The 19,598-nt window shown below is 44.0% G+C and overlaps 2 protein-coding genes across 12 annotated transcripts in view; both read left to right on the top strand.

Annotated features, from left to right (window-relative positions):
• The first annotated feature begins 3,406 nt into the window (after positions 1-3,406).
• Positions 3,407-7,043, top strand: SRSF6 (serine and arginine rich splicing factor 6). Its single transcript, XM_017663243.3, has 6 exons — positions 3,407-3,650; positions 3,863-4,011; positions 5,294-5,418; positions 5,547-5,755; positions 6,048-6,131; positions 6,229-7,043. Exons 1-6 carry the CDS (start codon positions 3,544-3,546, stop codon positions 6,590-6,592), a joined length of 1,038 nt encoding a protein of 345 aa, XP_017518732.1. The 5' UTR covers positions 3,407-3,543; the 3' UTR covers positions 6,593-7,043.
• Positions 7,044-7,431: 388 nt separating this feature from the next.
• Positions 7,432-19,598, top strand: part of L3MBTL1 (L3MBTL histone methyl-lysine binding protein 1) — a 42,959-nt gene continuing 30,792 nt past the window's right edge. For 10 of the 11 annotated variants that reach the window (XR_012131327.1, XR_012131328.1, XR_005059864.2 and 7 more), the window contains exon 1: positions 7,432-18,408. Coding sequence is in view for 7 of the 11 variants with exons in the window: in XM_037012929.2 (XP_036868824.2) it covers positions 18,135-18,408 (274 nt within the window). In the remaining 4 variants the exon portion in view is untranslated. The remainder of the gene's footprint in view (positions 18,409-19,598) is intronic. The other variant, XM_037012935.2, reaches the window with a different exon arrangement.

The following is a 19,598-nucleotide window of genomic DNA, read 5'->3' as shown; positions in this document are numbered from 1 at the left end:
GTTTTACACACAGGTAATCATACAGTATGGATTTCTCTGTCTTGCTTAGATGGTTACAACATTGTGAGATCCATTGATTTTGCTGTGTATTATTGTAGATCATTTTCATTGCTGTATAGTAATGTGCAGTATGAATAAACCACAATTAAATTGTCCACTCTCTCGTTGATATGCATCTAAGTGGTTCCCAGTTTGAGGGCCACTACACATAACACTATGAATTTCCAGAACATTCCTTACGGGGAGCATATGTACGCACGTCCTTATGGAATTGCGAGGTCATAGGAGCAGATACTAGCTTTCATCTCCAGTAGATAGCTCTTGGAGACACTACCATACCTTTTTCCAAAGTGACTGCACCTATTTACACTCTCACTGATGATGTATGAGAATTCTGGTGGCTCCATAACCACATTTACTCATCATATTGTTCAGACAGTACCAGCTGTTTTCTTAAGTTGTTTCATCTATCCCCACTCTTTTGAGTGGTAAAACTACATTATCCTTCTACTCTGGTTGAAGACTCTGGTTAATCTTTGAACACTTAGAACACAAAGAAAGCCCTCACTGTCAGAAACAACACATCAAGGGGCAATTATGTGCCTTGGCAGACATTTCTCAACATCTGAAGACATTTTGGTTGTCACACTAGGAGAGGGGAAGAGCTACTGAAAACGAGTAGGTAGATGCCAGCCAGGGACATTGCTAAACATCCTACATGCACAGGATGCCCCCACAACAGAGAATTATCTGGCCCTAAATGTCAGCATTGCTGAGATTGGGAAATCCTGTGAAGATCAATCCTGAGCAGACGTCTTTCAAAAAGGGTTTGAATTGGCTTAGCAACATTTGATTCAGTAGCCCAGTTGGAAGACACTTTTAGTTTGATCACCTCAAATGCTCTTTCAATCATATGGTTCACATTTCTTTCAAACTGTCAGCCCTGACAATTTCCATTTCTGAATTCCATTTCTGGAGTGACCCCTGCTGCATTCACTCCACTCCATGTAAACATACTTGAGTTGCCATTTTCTCCCAAAATCCATTCAAGATGAGTTTCTGGAATGCTAAAGTTTTCAGATATAAGACAGCAAAACCTATCAGAATCCAGTTTACACCTCCTTCCAATCACATGCTTGGGAAATTCTTTTGGTTTCAAGCTAACATATGTAAGAATATCCATTGGATTGAAAAAAACTACAATTGTGCATTCTAGACCAGTCGTAATAATCTAGGTAGTTATGGATTTGAAGTTATTAACTTTCTTCTGGATCAGATTGAGGAAACCCTCCCTCTCATGCTGACAGACCCCTGCAGTTACCTCCACAATTTAGAATTAGCAGTGGAGTGATCTTTATTCGCCACAATTGTAGGTGTCTAAAGAAATGAGCTCCCATACTATACATACATCATTTCTCCTTTGAGTTGCTCTTCCAAAATATCAATAGATGGGCGTTGGCTTTTCCATACATCAGCAAGACTCCACAGAATGCTGATGGTCCAACACTCCCTTCATATCATGACATGAGACTGTTTCCTCTTCTGCAGTAGCTGCTATTTGGGTTTTTCTTAAAGAGCAGCCAGTGGGTTCTGGGTAAAGAGAGACGAGGTGAAGGATGATGTCAGCTGCATCTTTGTCTTTAGGTAAATGAACTCTAAGGAGAAAGGAGGCAACACCCACTCCCCATAGTCATCTTTTAGTAAGTACTACCCCATTACCTTCCCAAAAGGAATATTCAAACCAACCCCCACTATATGAGTGCCATGTCCTGGTTTACCTCCTGCCAATAATAAATCTGAACAAATTTTAATATACTGACAATTTGGTAAGTGAAAAAGTCTTATCACATTGTTGAATTCTCCTTTTTCTAATGTGGGTAAAATTGTAATATTTCCAGAATATCTAGCCTGGCTTTAGTACATCTACATATCAATAGGTAATTTACCTGGGCAACCAAGGGTATGTCTGAACCTGAGAGGTTAAGGGGAGGGCTTCTTCCAGAGCAGAGGAGAAAGACAGCCCTGGACTGCAGTCTGTAGCAATAAATGGGTTTTAAACTTTATTTCTTCCTTTGACTGATTTCGGTTTTTAGAGGTATTTTGCCCCAGGACTTCCTCTCCCCGGACTTACACCTAATTACTATATTCCATGAAATTTTTAAAAAGATCTAGCAATTTATCGTACCTAAACTCGGGCACAGACAGTATAACCTCTACCACTAGATGCCAATATTAGCACTTCCCCACCCCGAGCCGTGCCAACCAATAGGCCTCCAGACTTTGTCGAATGTCCACTGGGCGGCAAAATCGTCTCCTTTCAACCAGAAATTGAAGGCTATCAAGGCTGCACCGCGGAGGAAGAGCTGGAATGTGCGGAAATCCTAAAGAGCCAGGATTACCTCAGCAATACCCTTTTCTCCACTTCTTCAGCCACTCCTTCCCAGTCTCCTCCTGCGCACTTAAGTCTCAGAGAACCCCAGCGTCTTCTGCTCTCTACCTAAACTTACTCCTTTGTGATTTTCATCAAGTTCTCCAGCTTTAAACGACATCTTAGTGATAAACTCAAAAATGTTTTTTTTTTTGCCACACAGAAAGGGTGCCTTACAAATGAATGGGAGGAAGGCATGGCGTTGGGACAATGGACTACCCATGTGGGGGAGAAAAAGAGCGCCCCCCTGTAGGAGGGCTGCCAGGTCTTGGCCAACTTTCTTGGGCCTGAGTTTTTGGCCGTGCTTCGTGTGCAAGCACATACAGCGAGCGTCGGATTGCCATGTACCCACCGATCTACAGGTGACTCCGGCTGCCAGCTCCAAGAAAAACCCCTGGAGGGAGAGGGGACGTGAAGGGTGGCGGTGAAGGCTGAGACCATGAAGGTAAAAGAAACGAGCAGGGCTGTGCGCTAGCAACGTAATCCCGGCCGCGCTACCACAAACTCAGCGCGCAAAACCCGGATTACGTGAAATGGGACAACCAACTATATCGAGAGCGCGCTATTCACAAAGAAAAGAGTCTGAACCTCTGGATGGAGGAAATTGCACCCTCGTTTTAGTGGACCAATCAGAGACCAGGGACACATTTTAAGACAACCTCGAGAACCAATAAAAAACGGAAATTCTCCAAGCCCGCCTCCCAAAAGACCATGCAGAAAAGTTTTTTATAAAGTATAAATTAGAAGACAAGTCCGCAGCTGGTCAACGGAATTCTACGTCTACAGAGTTAGGTGCAGAAGATTTCGTGAGCAAGCGGAACGGCGCTTCCCAGAAACCTAGCGGGTGGCGGACATGCAAGTCACACTTCTACCCAAAGCTCCTGAGCGGGAGACGTGCTGCGCGCTGACGTCACGCGCCTGGCCCCGCCCCGCGGACGCCCGCCCTTAAGGCGTTGCTCTGGCGCGCGCCCGCACCATTGTGTGGCTGGATTCGGCCGCCGCTGTGGTGTTAGGTGTGTGTTCGGGCTCCCGCTTTCCCTGCACACGCACCGCGGCTTCTGTCTTGCGGTCCGCCGTTCGACAGCCAGCCTTCGGGCCCTCCGCCCGCCACGAACATGCCGCGCGTCTACATAGGACGCCTTAGCTACAACGTCCGGGAGAAGGACATCCAGCGCTTTTTCAGTGGCTATGGTCGCCTCCTCGAAATAGACCTCAAAAATGGGTGAGTCGGGCCTGAGCACCGCTTCTTCATGCTGCGCTTCGTGCCTGGCGGCGGCAGGGTCCCCCAAAAAACAACCGGCCAAGGCCACGGCGCCGCGTGGCAGGGCCTCCAAGATGGCGGCGGCGCGGGTCCGCGGGAGCGTGCAGGGCCGGCGGCCGCGCGCACGTGCGCGTCCCCCTAACGACGTCCGCCGGCCTTCGCACCGCCCCCAGGTACGGCTTCGTGGAGTTCGAGGACTCCCGCGACGCCGACGACGCCGTTTACGAGTTGAACGGCAAGGAGCTTTGCGGCGAGCGCGTGATCGTGGAGCACGCCCGCGGTCCGCGCCGCGATCGTGACGGCTACAGCTACGGAAGCCGCAGTGAGTCACAACCCCGCGCGCTCCGCGTCCTTGGGACCCTGCGGGGCGGGCGGGGAGGGGCCTCCCAGCCCGGGCAGGCGCGGTGGCCGGGGTCGATTGACTACTCTTGTCTCCGGGCCCTGCTGCCTTCACGCCTGCCCGGGGCAGCCACGGGACGCCGGAGCGCGGGGATTGGGTTGTGGGTTTTGCTTAGCAAGGGTTTGGGGATTTTTTTTTATGCTAGTTTGGGATGGGGTTGGGGGTGGCTTGTGTTGGGCCCCCGTCAGCACTGTCGTGAGCTCTGCCCGCGGAGGAAGTGAGGGGTGGCTGTAGTTGTATCCCCCCCGCTTACCTGTCAGTGCATTAGCTAGAAACGTGAAAGTCAGCGTAGAAGTTTGGCGGTTGGCTGGGTTGGAGGTGGGGTGGGTAGAGGGAAACGGGAGGAGTTTTGAGTTTAAGTCTTAAAGTTATTAATATTGGCGGGGGCCAAAGAAAATATTATTTTGAACTAACGTGGTATGGTATGGTACCACAGAGTCAATATAAATAACGCTATAACGCTTTATGCGGTATTTAGTTGGGGCATGTTGTGGGAGGAGGTGGGGGGATTTTGGTTATGTTTGATGTTGAAATTGTTGCATGTTGAATTCAAACTTTTTAACAAGTCCTTGATGTTTCAATTTGAAAGTGACCAATGGGGCTGAGGCTGTGTCCACTGAGGCTAAGATGACTGCCTTTCCTGATTGGCCTTGGCTTTTCCATACATTGTGTGACCCTTGCCCTATGACCCTTTGGCTGACCTTACCGGAAGCCATGACGACAGCAGCCTTTTGCCATTAGACGCAGGGTGATGGTGAGGATTCCGAGGGTTAGACAAAACTGGTTAATCTGAACTAGGTGACTGTTACCTTGCGTGTTTTGTGGCCAAACCACCACCAAAAACCTCACACTGTGATGTAAGTACTTAGTGTAACTAGTAAACATTTTTGTAAAATGTAGAAATGCATGTAATCAGTTAAGTTTTATATTTTACAATGTTCTGTAAAATAAAACTTAGCGAGGTAAATTGAATAAAGGAGCAGTCACTCTCTAACAGATTGTAGGAGAAGTTTAGTTGGATTTAGTCTGTTTGACTTGCCCTTAATTTAATTTATGGCAAATCACAACTGTATCGAAGGTTTAGCAGTATAATAGCAAAGTCCTACTCCAGTAAATAAAAGTTAATATGTTTGTACTAACTTTCAAAAACATTATGCATCCCTGTCATTACAAAGCATCTAACTGTTCTCTTCATGTGATAAAGGTGGTGGAGGTGGATACAGCAGTCGGAGAACCTCTGGCAGAGACAAATATGGACCACCTGTTCGTACAGAGTTCAGGCTTATTGTAGAAAATCTTTCTAGTCGTTGTAGTTGGCAAGATTTAAAGGTATGTGCTACAATTTGAGATAAAAATAATGTTTTTTAAAGTTCGGCTCTTGTTGCATTGCTTCTGAGAATCAAGTACAATATGAGGAGAATCTGGATACACGTGTCTGACTAGTCTTTTGCTCTCAGGATTTCATGAGACAAGCAGGTGAAGTAACCTATGCGGATGCTCACAAAGAGCGCACAAACGAAGGTGTGATTGAATTTCGCTCCTACTCTGACATGAAGCGTGCTTTGGATAAACTGGATGGTACAGAAATCAATGGCAGAAATATTAGGCTCATTGAAGATAAACCACGAACAAGCCATAGGCGGTCTTACTCTGGAAGCAGATCAAGGTAACTTGTTGAAAGTTATGGAGAGGGAAGGAACAAAATAATTGTAAAGAACAAAAGAAACTAAAAACTGCAGTATTTCAGTCAATGCTTAATTGAAGTAGTTCAGTTTGTAGTTTCTTTTGGAGGGAACATCATTGTGTTCTTTTGGATGTTTTGATAGTGCGTTTAGTTTGTAGTAAGTAACCATTCTTTGTTGGTTGTTTTTTGTTTGTTTGTTTTTTTGTAAGTAGTACAGACATTCATGTTAAGATGTATTGAGATTAAAGTTTTATTGTGTTTCTTGTATTAAAAGGTCGCGATCTAGAAGAAGGTCCCGAAGTAGGAGTCGCAGGAGCAGCCGCAGTAGATCTCGAAGTGTCTCTAAAAGTCGCTCCCGGTAAATAATGAACTGTTGGGTCTTTTTCTGAATGTTACTGTACTTAGGTGTTCTGACAAGATACTAAAAAAAAACAAATCTGGCTTTTCTTGTCCAGATCCAGGTCTCGGAGCAAAGGTCGATCACGTTCTCGATCAAAAGGCAGGAAATCTAGATCAAAAAGCAAATCCAAGCCCAAGTCTGATCGGGGCTCCCGCTCGCGCTCTCGAAGCAGATCTAAGGATGCATATGAGAAATCTCGAAGCAGGTCTCGTTCTCGATCTCGTTCCCCCAAAGAAAATGGGAAAGGTGATATAAAGTCAAAATCTAGATCAAGGAGCCAGTCTCATTCCAAGTCACCTGTACCTGCTCCACCCTCAAAGGCTCGTTCTGTATCCCCTCCACCAAAAAGAGCTTCAAGATCCCGTTCTAGATCTCGTTCAAAGTCAAGGTCACGGTCCAGATCAAGTTCCAGGGATTAACCCAGAACTCTGTGTTCTTTGCACACTATTACAGAACACTTTCCTACTTGCTTAGGCAGTTATTCTTCCATGTTTGTACTTGGCCTCTTCTGCAAGAGGAATCTACTGAAAACAGGGGCACACAGAAATTTGATTTGTGGCCAAATTTGATGAAAAAATGAGGTTCTAAGGAAATGGTGGCATAAAGTCAAAGACCCTCTCCCTTCTTTGTAGAATTAAGATAACTTTGATTTTATAGCTTTTGAGCTAAAATAACTTTTGTAAAGATTAAGCTCGTTTAGATTTTTTTTTAAGTATTTCAGCAGGATTTGCTGCAGGGGTTTTGTTTTGTTTGCTTACTTTTAAATTAACCGTTTCTTGAGGCTTTAGAGGGAGAACCCAATTTTCAATTATGTTGGCTTTTTATAAAGCTTGAGTTATGTAAGATTTAAATAAAAGTTTGCTACCAAGATGATTTGCCTTATTGAACAGGTCACTACTAAATTCCTTTAAATACTAATTACTATTTGTGGAACAGTGTAAATTCTACTTAAAGTGTAGAAGAAGGCAAGCCTCAGACCAGCAATAAATTATTCAATTTGGATAACATTTTGTGCTGTTAATCAAATTTGCCAGAGTCATATTTGCCCCTTCACAAGTTCAGAATAGAAGATATTTTGTAGTCAATCTGTTAATACAATTTTGCCTAAATTAATAGATGTAAAATAATGAAACCTTTAAACTTAAATTTGATTGAAGTCTCCAAGAAACAGCTCCTAATACATGGGGTCTTGTTTTTTCTGGAAGTGTATAATTAGTATTTTGTTAGAGTGTGGTTCCATGGTCCTTGAGTTTTTTGTGTAAAAACGGAAGTCGCCCTTTTTGATGAGGAATTTAACATACTGTTCAGAGTGAAAAGGCAGATGTTGCATTTTCTGCTGGAAGGTGGTTATATGTGTAACAGGCATTTAACAGATTACTTAGTAGAATCAGTTGCCAGTTAAAAGTTCTACCCGAAGTCCCCTTTGTAGTTGGTGGGGTTACATAGTAAATAGGTCATCCTTGTAAACTTTCCAGTATGTGGTTTGTTTAAAAAGTTTTTAAGTGGGTAGACACTAAACTTGTACTTTGCTGTGAATGCAGTGTAACGAATAATGAGAAGACAATTACAACACTGCAAATCTGTAAAAGTTACTGGTTTACCAATTAGTCTATACATCCATAAGCCTAATTAGTTGGAATTGCAGTTTGAAAAAAGAATTCTATCTTGTTTAGAAACTTGAATTTCATTTAAAACACTCATTAACCTTAGTCTGAGATAAGATGTAGGTCACTGAGCTCAACTTTAGTTTTCTCCTAGGAGCTGTCACTACATATAAAGTATCAAGGGCTGGGCTCATGGCACACTTCTCATTGTGCCATGGGTGTGACGAGAAAGCAGAACTAGTTTTGGTGTGTTGGTCAGGTTCAAATTGTCCACAGGCATACCTAATGAAATGAGTCTGTATTAACAAACTAAATCAAAAACCTAGGTGTCAAAATCACAGATAGTTTAGGAATACTTGATAATGAGTAGAGGGACTTGTTCTTAAGAAATTTCTGAGCTTCCTGTTATAAAACTTGGAGACTAAACTTAGGAATATTAGTTCCCCAAAAGGTTGGTGCTGCCTCCATGACCTTATGTTCTTTGATACCTACCTTCTTTATTTAGAAATAATGTTATAAGAAATGAGTGGGTTTTCTCCCCCAATATAAACTGAAGGATTTGAGAGAAACCAGTTTCTGTGATTAAAATTCATTATTTTGCCTATTTGAAAGAACAGAAGTTACGACTCTTAGGAAGAGGCAAACCTCCGCTGCCTTTCAAAATTTGCTACTTATGGACAAGCTGAAGAATTGGCTCTCAGCGTGCTTGTCTTGTTTTTGGGAAAGAAGGAAAGTTAAAACCCCAGCCTTTTAAAAGGAAAAGAGTTGAAGGGGTGGGGAGGTAGTAATATTGCAACATGAGATTTGACTTTCGAAAATATGCAGCATCCTTCAAGTGGGTTTTCATGTGCTAATGTTACATTTAATAGACTTGGCTCCATTCTTAGCTTCCCCCTTCTTGGGTGGGTAATTACATAGGTAAAATGCCTGCACCCATAAAAGTTCTCCTGCACCATAGGAAGTAATAGCAGATAGCAACTTAGTAAAAGATATTTCTATTCCATACCTGTCAGCCTACATGATTAGACATGGTAGGCCACTGTGTTTATAACACTGGCCCACGTGAGAGCAGAGTTGGCCGGGACAATGTTTGTTCCTTACTAACTTAACAATAGAGTCCCACAGTCTCTATACAGTGTACCATGTGTTGATCTGTGGCTAGATGGAGTATTAAGCTAACAGCCAAAAGAAGTGAGCAACATCAGGATTTCCCTTTTGCCTGATAGTTTGTTGATCCACCATAATGCCTTTATGGCTAGTCTGAGTTCCACTTCTCTGTTTTTACCATCTTTTCATCTTCATCTTGGTATCTTTCTCCCAGTTTGTTAACCTATTTTATGCTTTGTCTCAATAAAATGCTGAGGGAAAGGCTTGTTTTGAATTCATTGTATATTCCCACAACACCAAGTATTTAGCAAAGGGTTTCTTGAATTGGAGTTGCTTCTGGCAAGCCATTCCTGACTTGAGCATGAGAAAAAAGGGTCTTATTTTCAGTCCTCAGACATGAGTTTAGGATCAACATAAGTGGTTTTTACTGGGGCAAGCTATTGACCCTTGTGCTTCATTATCATCCATGAAATTGTACAGATAAAGCCTCTAGGTCATGAAGATTAAAAATTAATATATGAGAAGTACTTGGAACAATGCTACCTGCTAGGATTAAACATTTTTGTATTGTCCTTTATTTTCACACAAAATTTACTATTTGTAGTTTGTAGCAGTTTGAACATTTTCCATGGCAGTTACTTCCATAAACTAGGAGGTTTTAATCTTTTCTCAAGTTACTAATTTCCCTGATTTAGACCTGGAGTACTTTAAACCTTAGTCATCTTTGGTTAGGAGCCATCACTTTTTTTTAACCTTGCTTTCAAGAAGCATTTTCTGACTTTACTCAGTTTCTGTGGTTGCACCCAGTTTCAGTCCTGTGGCAGTTGAATGTTTTAATCACAAAAGTAATATGTGCTTGAAATACAAAATCTTCCTTTGTGCCCCCACTTACTAAGGTAGCTGCTGTTAACAGTATCTGTATTTGCCCAGACTTCCGTCATAATGCCTGTGCCCTTCAATAAGCTGTTGGTAGCAATAGTCTACATTCTTTTTTTTTTTACTTCACATGCGAACACAGATCTCCTACTTCAAATGTCTGACTGGTATGCTATTAAATGGATGTAATCCTTTGGCTTCTGTAAAGACATGAATGAAAAAAATATTCAATATACAATGAAAATTAAATTTTAGAACTCTTAGACAGTTTAGCACCTACTAATTCACACACTAGATTTTGAGCTTTTTGAGGCAGCCAGTGGATCTTGAATAAAACATCTTGTATCCTAACACCATGTATGCCTCCTTTCCATAAAAGAATTGAGTTGATAGAATTGTGTGATTGGTCTTCAAGATCCCAAATACATAGCTTGTTTAGATTTGGCTATATGGCCACCTCAACAAATGGACCTTCCAATAGAGTACTTAATAAAGGAGTTAATTTTTTACACTTACAATGGAAAGGAATCAGTATTCAAAAAGGAGAAGATGTAAAAAGGTAATACAGTTAAGTTGTACCTTTGGTCACATATCCCACTCACCACCCCCAGGAAGCCAGGATTCTAGTTTAAGTCCTGGAGATGCAAACCTAGAGAAATTCACATTCCCTAGGTAGTTTCATGATACCTTCAATTTTATAAAAGTAAGTGGCATTATAGTTTAGGAAAATTTTGTTGTAATTACATTATTCACTGTTACCATTCACCTCTTTTTACCCATTTTCCAGATCACATCTAAAGAAGTCATGGTGTTAGTATTTAAATCCTGGTTCAGTTCTAACAGCCCCTAGTGCTAAAACATAAAGCCTATTTCAGATACTCAGTTCCTCTTAGTGAAAAGCAGTCAAGAAATTATGTTAAGGCTCAGAGATTGAAGAGTGAGACCTGTAATTTTGGTAAGATATCAGACTCAGGAAACTTGCAAGTATAGTACAGAAAAATATACCGTTTTCCCATTTACTAGTTTGTTTCACTTCGTTTTTTTTTTTATCCTGAACCATCGAAAAGTAAGAGATCTTGCTTTATCCCTAAAAACTTGTGTATTTCCTAGGAACAACATTTTTCCATATAAGTCGTATCTAATTAGCAAAAACAGGAAATTGGCATTGATGTAATAACATTTAATCCACAGTACATATTTGTGTTGAATCAGTTGCCACTATGTCCTTTATATTTTTTCTCAATTGGTCCAGGATCGTTTGCTGCACTTTGTTGTCATGGCCCTTCAGTCTCCTTTAATCAGGAGCAGGTCCTCAGCGTTTTTCTTGACCTTTGTCATTTTTTGAAGATTAAAGGACAGTTACTTTGTGGAACTGCCTTCACATTTGGGTTTGTCTTGATGTCTCCTCATGATTGCATATTTTGCAGGAATAAGAATAACTCCTCAATAACATCATACCTAGTGGCACATTGTAACAATATCCTGGTTTGCTTGTAAAGTCACTTTCCCTTTTATGATAATTTGTAGGGCATTGCAGTGACTTGAATCTATTGAATAGCCAGTTCCTTATCAAACTGTCACCCACTGTTAGTGTTTATTGTTGACTTCCGAAGTCCTGTTCATTAGTATTCTACTTTAAGGAAGTGCTTTGTGTTGTGGATAGACTTTCAAATGTAAGGTCAAAAAGGGTTTTTGTTTTTAAAAAGGGAGGGAGCGGATCATTTTGGAGTTTTGAGAGATGCTGAAGGGAGAGCTTTGGCATCAGATGGTATTACCACTTGAGAATGACTCCACTAGTCCAGGACCAAAAAGGAAGCAGCAGGCAACTTAAAAGAGGGGAGTGTGCAAAGAAGATAAGATGTATCCTCTTCTCTAAAACTGCCTTCTCATTGTTGAGGGGAGTAAAACCTGTTACCAAAATACTTAGCACAGTAACTTCTAAATACTAGCTGCCTTTATTAAAACAAATGGTCAAACCAAATAACTATTGAGGCCAATTGAGAAAAAGACAGAGCAGAGTTGCTGAACATGGTGCCCCACTTGTTCTTTCTAGTCATTTGTGAACAGCCATGAGTTTTAAGCGCAGTGCTTTTACTTTTATAAAAAGAATTTTCAAACACCAGCTAGAGAACAGTACAATGAATCAGCCATGTACTCATACAGCTTTGACAGTGTCTATTAGGCCTGTACGCTTGTCCAGATAATTTAAAAGGGATTCCTGAACATTTTGGCTGACTGTGGTTCAATATATACCTCTAAAAGACATCCATCTTAAGTTTCCTTAATCTATAGGGTCCCCTTTTTTTCCTTCCTGGCGATATATTTGTTGAAGGTCACTGGTGAGTAGAGTTTACTAGTCTTGGTTTTACTGATTGTATCTTCATAGTAGTGTCGTAGACCTAGAGTAATGTTTCTCAGTGTGGCTCCTGGACCAGCAGCATCAGCAGCATCTAGGAAGTTGTTAGAAATGCAGCTTCTTGATCATATTGGTAGCCATTGATGATTTTTGTGTAGATGAAGTAAACCATGATGTGTGAAATACTTGTATTGGGGCCACTATTTCTCTTTGATGTTCTGTCTTTGATCAGAGGGAGTCAACTGAAGTTACTTTCTGAGTTCTTTAGAAACAATCCTAATTTTACCAATTTTACCAGCTTGCTTTCTTGTGTGGTAAGATTTCCAGGCTCAATTTGCAGTTCCTCATCTGGAATCAGCCATTTCACCAAGGAGCACTGGTTATTTTTATCTGAAAATGGTATTTAGCAACCACAGTCTGGGCCCTTAACAGTGTTCACTACTACTTCTAGTTTGGTCTCCCTCTGGTACTGTTGTAAAGGTCCTCTTCTCCAGGTTAAACATCCGTTCACCCCCTGTTGCAGTGCAGCAGTTTTGAATCCCCTGACCATCTCAGTTGTCTTCATGTACCCTGATCAGTGAGTTTCCCTTACAGAGAGTAGGGCCCACCAGTAGACATAGCACTGCAGATTGGCTGACCTGCTCGGAGCAAAGCAAATATGTTTCCTCACTTCCCTGACATGCTCAACCAGTTCTGACAAAGAGGTGAAGAAACAAATACCCCTGCAGAGTCTATTCTACACCTTCAGAGGGTTTAAAGTGAATGTGTCATCTTGCTCAAGGCAAACAGTAGAGGAAGAAGGAAACTCAACCTAGATTTCAGTGTAATTTGAGAGGACACAACAGCATTGTAATTAGACATGAGCAGATCTCAAATTAGTTTTCATCTGCTTTGGCTTTACATGACTAGCCCTGCACACCCAGCATAGCTCAGCCCACATAGCTGTGGCTATGATTGTAATAAAGATTATTGATGCTCATAGGTATTTTCAGGAAGCCTTCCAAGAGTGTAACAGTGAGTCACCAAAGACCAAACTCATATTCAATAAGCACTTACTAGAGGCTTCACTGGATGTGTGGTAGATTAGATAACTCAGAAATTTTATATGCATCTGTGTGTTCCTATTATCCCCATCTGCCTCCATGAGCAGAGTACTTGCTGTCAGTTGATTTTAGCCAATGGAATTTTGGCAAGCATGACATGTTTGGTAGGCTAGATAATGCCTTCCCCTCCACCAAAGATGCCTACCTTCTAATTCCTGTCACCTGGGAATATGTTGCCTTACAAGGTAAAAGAAGCCTTATGGATAGGATTAAATTAATATCTAGGAATGGGGGATTATCCTGGTAGGTCCAGTATAATCACCATAGGGAGGCTGGAAAGTCAAAAATCAGAAAAAGTCCATGTGAAAAAGTCACAGGTTGGAAGATGCAACACTAGTGGCTTTAAAGGCAGAAGGGGCCACTGAATCCTCTAGAGCCTCCAGACAGCACAGCCCTGTCCGCATCTTCATCTTGCGAAGGTCCTCTCCTCCAGGCTAAAAACCCCCTCGACCCATTTGGACTTTGAAAGTGAAACCCATCTTGGACTTCTGACCTCCAGAACTGTAAGATAATAAATTTATGTTGTTTATGCCACCAAATTTGTGGTGATTTGTTACTGCACTACAGAAAACAACTATAGGCTTAAGAAGTACTTGCACAACTGGGTTTGGTCTTTTGCATCTGCCATTGCCATGAGAGTAATGTACCCATCAGCCCACTGGCCCTAGGAGATAAGAGCAGTCAAGCTGCCTGTTCCCCCAGCCACCTACAGATTGAAGCAGCCGGCCTAAATCAGTCAACCTAAACCAGCAGACATGACAAAGTAAAACAGGATTGTGTGCTGCTCAGTTGGGGGGTGAGCAGTAATAGCTAACTGACACAGGGTGCCAGGCAGTTCTGCTTGTCTTTACAATGACTGGCAGAAATTGTTATTCAGCATTTTATAGATGATGCAACAGGTGGGATTTGTCCATGGTACCAAAGTCAAAGATTTAAAGTCCAGTTACTTAATTTTGTCTAAAACAGGATAGATACCTTCCCTTTGGCCGTCCATTCCCTCATTCTCTGCCTGTCCTGAGCCCCAGGAAGCTAACCTACCTCTGTTGACTCCATCCACATACCCCTTTGCCTTCTGGTTTCCAGTCAGGTTCTGCTATTAGGGAGCAGAAGTAGCACACAGGAGGGAGGAGATGGAGGTTGGAGCGTTCTCACAGCTCCCTGACCCCTGCGTAGTTAAGGCTGGTGGTGGCCCCCAATTGAAGGAAATACTGTCTGCTCTACACAGCTCACTCTTGTTCCAGGACCTGGTAACCACTGCCACCTCTTGTCCTAGCCCCATGGTCTAATGTTAACTGATTTTCTGACACCCTTCACGTGCCTTTTTAGACTTATATTCTCTTCAAATTTACTCAGTTGGAGTATGCCATCTGTTTCCTAACAGATAAGTAAATGAGGCAGTATTTCATATTTTAATGGAGTTTAAAACATTACATCTACTGATGTATATTAAGTTATAAAAGCTTACTTCGTTGCTGTTGAAAGTCAGGAAGAGGTTCCTGAATGAAGTGCACCAAGAAAATTGATTGTTGCCCTTAATAGCTTAGCTTTTCTAAGGGAGATACCACCCACTCCCAGCTTCTATACCTGGTTGTACAGTCCAGGCACCTGACTTGTACCAGAAAGCCAATGTGTTCCTTAAGTGGGGAAAAGGGAGATTAGAAGATAACATTCTAGCAAACTCATTCCAAACAACTGGTTAGAGCATATGAAGTGCTATAGACCGAATGTTTGTCTCCCCAAAATTAATCCATTGAAACCTAATCCCCCATGTTATATATGGAGCCAGAGCCTTTGGGAGGTGATTAAAGTCATGAGGGTGGAGCCCTCATGAATGGGATTAGTGCCCATATAAAAAAACCCAGGGAGCTCCCTTGCCCCTTCTGCGGGATGATGAACACAGCGAGGAGATGGCAGTCATTAAGCCAAGAGGCAGACCCTCATTGGACCCCAGATCTGCGTTGACCGTGAACTTCCCAGCCTCCAGAATAGTGAGGTAACTTGTTGCAACCCACCCAGCTTAACCATATTATGTCATTGCAGCCCAAAAGTACTGATAGAAAGGTACCTGATAAATGAAATCAGAAGAGTGCCCGGAGAGGACAGCCAGAGCAAAGCAAGAAATAATGGCTTCTGCAGAGACTTAGGGCTCTTGGGTCACCTTTCCTAAGTAATTTGTCTCCACTTGACAATTCTTTGGGGGAGAAATCATTTGGTATCCAGTGAGACCCATTTTGGACTTCTGACCTCCAGAATTACAAGATAATAATTTTGTGTTTTAATCCACTGACTTTGTGGTAATTTGTTCGGCAGTGATAGAAAACTAATACAGCTTGATCAAGAGGTTCTTTACTGTTGCCTTCCTTTCCCCCAGGGGCAAAATGGGACCTGAAGCTAATCATATTTGGACGTTTTTTTCCCCACCAGTATTGTCTGGGAGTGGGGGGGTGTCCAGTCTTTATACAGGAGTTTGAGTTTCAGTTCCAATTCCCAATGTCACATGGACCCATGGACCTAATGCCATCTCCTGTCTTTCCGTGTATGACCCCACCTAATCCCTAGCAGCTGGTTCTTGTCTCTATCCAGTAACTTCGAGGACAAGAGACATCAGGCCACCACCACCTCGTTGCTCTGTTTCCCGCTGTTTACGGCTCCTGCTGATTTCCCCTTGCAAGTTCAGGCATGGATGTACTCTGCTTCCTTCTTCACCTGCTTGCTTCCTTTCTTGTGATATTTTATCCAAGATTTTGGGGTGTTTGTGGTAGAGAGGGCTCCCTATTAGCAAAGTCTGCCATGTTGCTGGAACCAAAAGTGTTTTCACATTTAAAGGGCATATCCTGATGATTTTTCTGAAATGCCTGGGCTCCCGCAGTGGTGTATTAAAATCTGTAGGAACAGAAAGGTGTGGGCTGCTTACAAACAACAGTTTTCTCAGTGTCTCTATGACCAACTTCAAAAAACTTGGATCCACCCTTCCTTAGGGCTTTAACTTGGGGAAGACACTGGGGGCTATTGACTTGTAAAAGAGGGGGCTGTCCCTTGCTCCTGAGGGCAGACTGGACCAGCAGAGCAAACTGGCTGTGTAATAGAATCTTCTCTAAGTCATATCAATTTGGGAGGGGCTCTCCATCTGAAGTGTGTGATGAAGCCCACAAAAGGTGTCAAGACCATCAAAATACTGTGAATGAGCAGAAAAATGTCTCAGCAACTCACATTGGTGTTTGTTCCCGCATCCCACTAGCTCAGATTCAGCTTGTCTAATCGCTATCAAAAGATATATTTGTTATTGAGAAGTCATGTGTTTGTGTAGTTTTACCACTTTCTTTTAATCATCTGAATACCTAAAATAAACCTTTTAGAATCTAGAACAAGCACAGTCTGGGTAGCAATGAGAAGAAAAATGTGTGACTGGTTGTGTGTGTATTGGTGTGTACAGAGACTTTCATTGTTATGGCAACCAGCATCCTCAACTGATGCAATCCTGTTCCCAATAATATGAGATGGGATTAAAAATTGACATTGCGGCAAGGAAGAACACATGTAATGTGTTGGTGTGGCAACCAGAATAAAGTCTGCATAAATTTGAACCTGATGATAATTTGGGGAATTTGCCTACAATTAATTAGGAACCCTTTTCTCATCTAAACTGAAGTCAAGAGACAAATTTGATCTGTGGCCACAACCTTAGGCCAAATGAACTCAATGTGTTTTTCTGTAAAATAAGGGATTAGGTTAAATCATGAGTGTGGGAGAGGGGCTAGGGCTCTGGTCTGTATCTAACGTCTCTCTGTTTTCATCTGCATATAGTATATCACGAGTCAGTTAACGTATTTATTGAGCACCCATTCAGTGTCCAGCTCTGTACTAGGTGGTAGGGATACAAAAACTAATGTTGCCTACCCTCTTGGAGCTTGCAGTCTCTTAACCTCTTCAATTACACGAATCTATGAGAAGTTCCTGTTGTGAGGTGTGCAAGAAAGGTTTTGTGCTACAAGAACCAGTAACGGAGATTTGACGAGTGTTAAACAAAATTCAACCATGTAAATTTGAAGATCTAATTGGTTTTATTAAGTGATTCATGAATTGGGTAGCATCTCATGTAGCAAGTAGAGAAATGCTCCGAGGAATTGTACCAAATGGAAGGTGTTTTTTTTTTTTAATAGAAAAACTGCTGATTAATTTATTTTCCCCGAATGGAAGGTTTTTAACAGACGAGAGCGAGGCAAAAAGTTGTCAGCAAAAGAAGAGATTAGGGATTGTTTCAGGTAGAGTCACCCTTCCTTGGCAGGAGCAGGGGGTCTTATGAAAATCACCTCACTAGCGATCAGGAAATTCCAGACTAAATGGCTTAAAATTCCACTCGGGGGTAAGGCTGAAACTACATTTAGGTAAAACGTTAAGCCCTAGTTTGGTGACTTGGTCCAGGAGAAGTGACTTCATGCTGGGCCTCTGTTTTAACACTAGTTAGATAAGCAAAGGATTGAAACAGAGAAGCAATGACTTGTACAAGGCAACACCACAACAGGAACCATTACTGAAAACAACCAGGAAGGCAAAGCCATGTGTCCCAGGGCAAACCATCAGCCAACCGCAATGGGGTCATCCAAACGGAGGCGCGCCTGATGCCGCCCTTTCTGCCAGGCAGGGCCAGGGTTGGAACCCAGTTCGCGCGGGGCCTCCTTTCCTCCGGTTCCACAGCCTCCAGCACCTTCTGAAGCCGTTTTCTGACGTTACTGGGCTTCCGCTCTTGAAGTAGGGGGCAAGCGAGGCGGGAAGAATTTGGACAGCGCAGCGACCGGGCCAGGGTGAGTGCGGGAGTGCAGCCTCGTCCTTCGTCACTGACCACTCAGCTCGGGGGGCTCACGAGGCCCTCTTCGGGCTCCGTGGTGCCCGCGCCCCCTGAGCGCTGCAGGCTGCGATGCAGGGAGTGGGGGGAAGAATCTCGACCCGCCTCCCCCGCGCCGCAGTCCGGCGCCAGAGAGAGTGGACATTCGGCCCTCGCGGCCGGGCCTCGCAGCGAGGCAAGAGGGCGCGGGCGCCACCGAACAGCCGGGCCCGCGCCCCCAGCACCTGCTCCGCTCGCGGTCTGCACCCCGCGTCCTGCAGGGAGGCGGGCCCGCCCCCCTGTGCGCGCAGGCGCGCGGGGCTCGGACCGCAGCCCGGCGCCGGGCGGTCGCAAGCGGGCCTTGCAGGTAGGCATCCCGCGCGCGAGCGGGCTCGGACCCCGGGGCGCTGGGACGCCGCGCCAGCGCGGCCGGCCCAGCACGGCGGGGGCTCGGGTTCCGGCCCGGGTGCCCGCTCCCTCAGAGCGCCTCCGGCGGGGCGCACAGGCTGGGCAGGAGGCGGGGAGAGCCGGGCTTAAGGGGGTCTGGGCGGAGTGCTGAGGGCCGGCGGGCGCCGGCTCCGGGGCCAGGCGTGCGCTTCCGCCGCGCTGCTGGCCGCGATCACGGGAGAGGGTAGGGGGGAGGCTTCGTTTTTAAAGAAATGCAATCAATTAAGAGTTTTTCATTAATGGAAGGGAGCGTGTAGAGGGCGGGGTTTTGCTTTTTTTTTTTAGGAAATGGATCATTTGGCAAACTTAGTTTTCCTATCGCCAATTTCTGATTTTTACAACGGAAAATGGGATTATTATCATCATTGTTTGCCGTAAAGGGAAAGAATAAAAAGAATTCCGCCATTTTGGCGTTTTAAAAGTAACCGTTCTGCGGAGCTGACAGATCGGTGACCGCCCCGCCGCCGCTGTCTGTACTGGTCCCCCCGAGGATTCGGAAGGCGGGCCGCTTCCCCACCCTGGAACCCGCTTGCACCCCCTCCCGCTTCCTGGCCGCAGCTGCGGCGGGGGGCGGGGCCGAGGCCCCAAGTTTGGGGCGCTCAGTCTCGCTGGGTGTGTGTGTTGGGGATGGCGGGTAACTGTCTGGGGCGATAGCTCCCCACCCCCAGCACCTAGAGCTCGGTCATTCATTGAGCGTCCGTTGTATACGAGACCTTGAACCTTGGCAGAGAGCCCAAGAGAAAACAAACACAGACACATTCATTCAATTAATATTTATTGAGCATCTTCTACGTGCCAGACACGGCAACTGGGGATCCAATCCCCTGTTTTAGATCGTGTTCCCTGGAAACAGACTCTTGAGAGGGAGATGTGAGTGGAATGCTTACTGGAATGCTCTTGGGAATACCACCTGTAATGGAGAGAAGACAGCAAGGTGGCTGGGCAGAAAAAGTTGAATTGCCCATGTAGTCTCAACAGAGGCCTCAGCCTGTTGCAAGGGAAGCCTGCAGAGATGTCCCTAATTGAGGCAAGGGGGCAGGTCCTTTATACCCCTTATCAACTAGTCACAGGGCACTTGGGCGAAGCATCTCCCTTGGCTGGGGAAACTCA

This window comes from Manis javanica, chromosome 5 (assembly GCF_040802235.1).
Source record: "Manis javanica isolate MJ-LG chromosome 5, MJ_LKY, whole genome shotgun sequence".
In the NCBI taxonomy this organism is placed as follows: Eukaryota; Metazoa; Chordata; class Mammalia; order Pholidota; family Manidae; genus Manis; species Manis javanica.
Note: the sequence above shows the minus strand (reverse complement) of the source record. Positions and strands in the feature narration are given on the sequence as shown.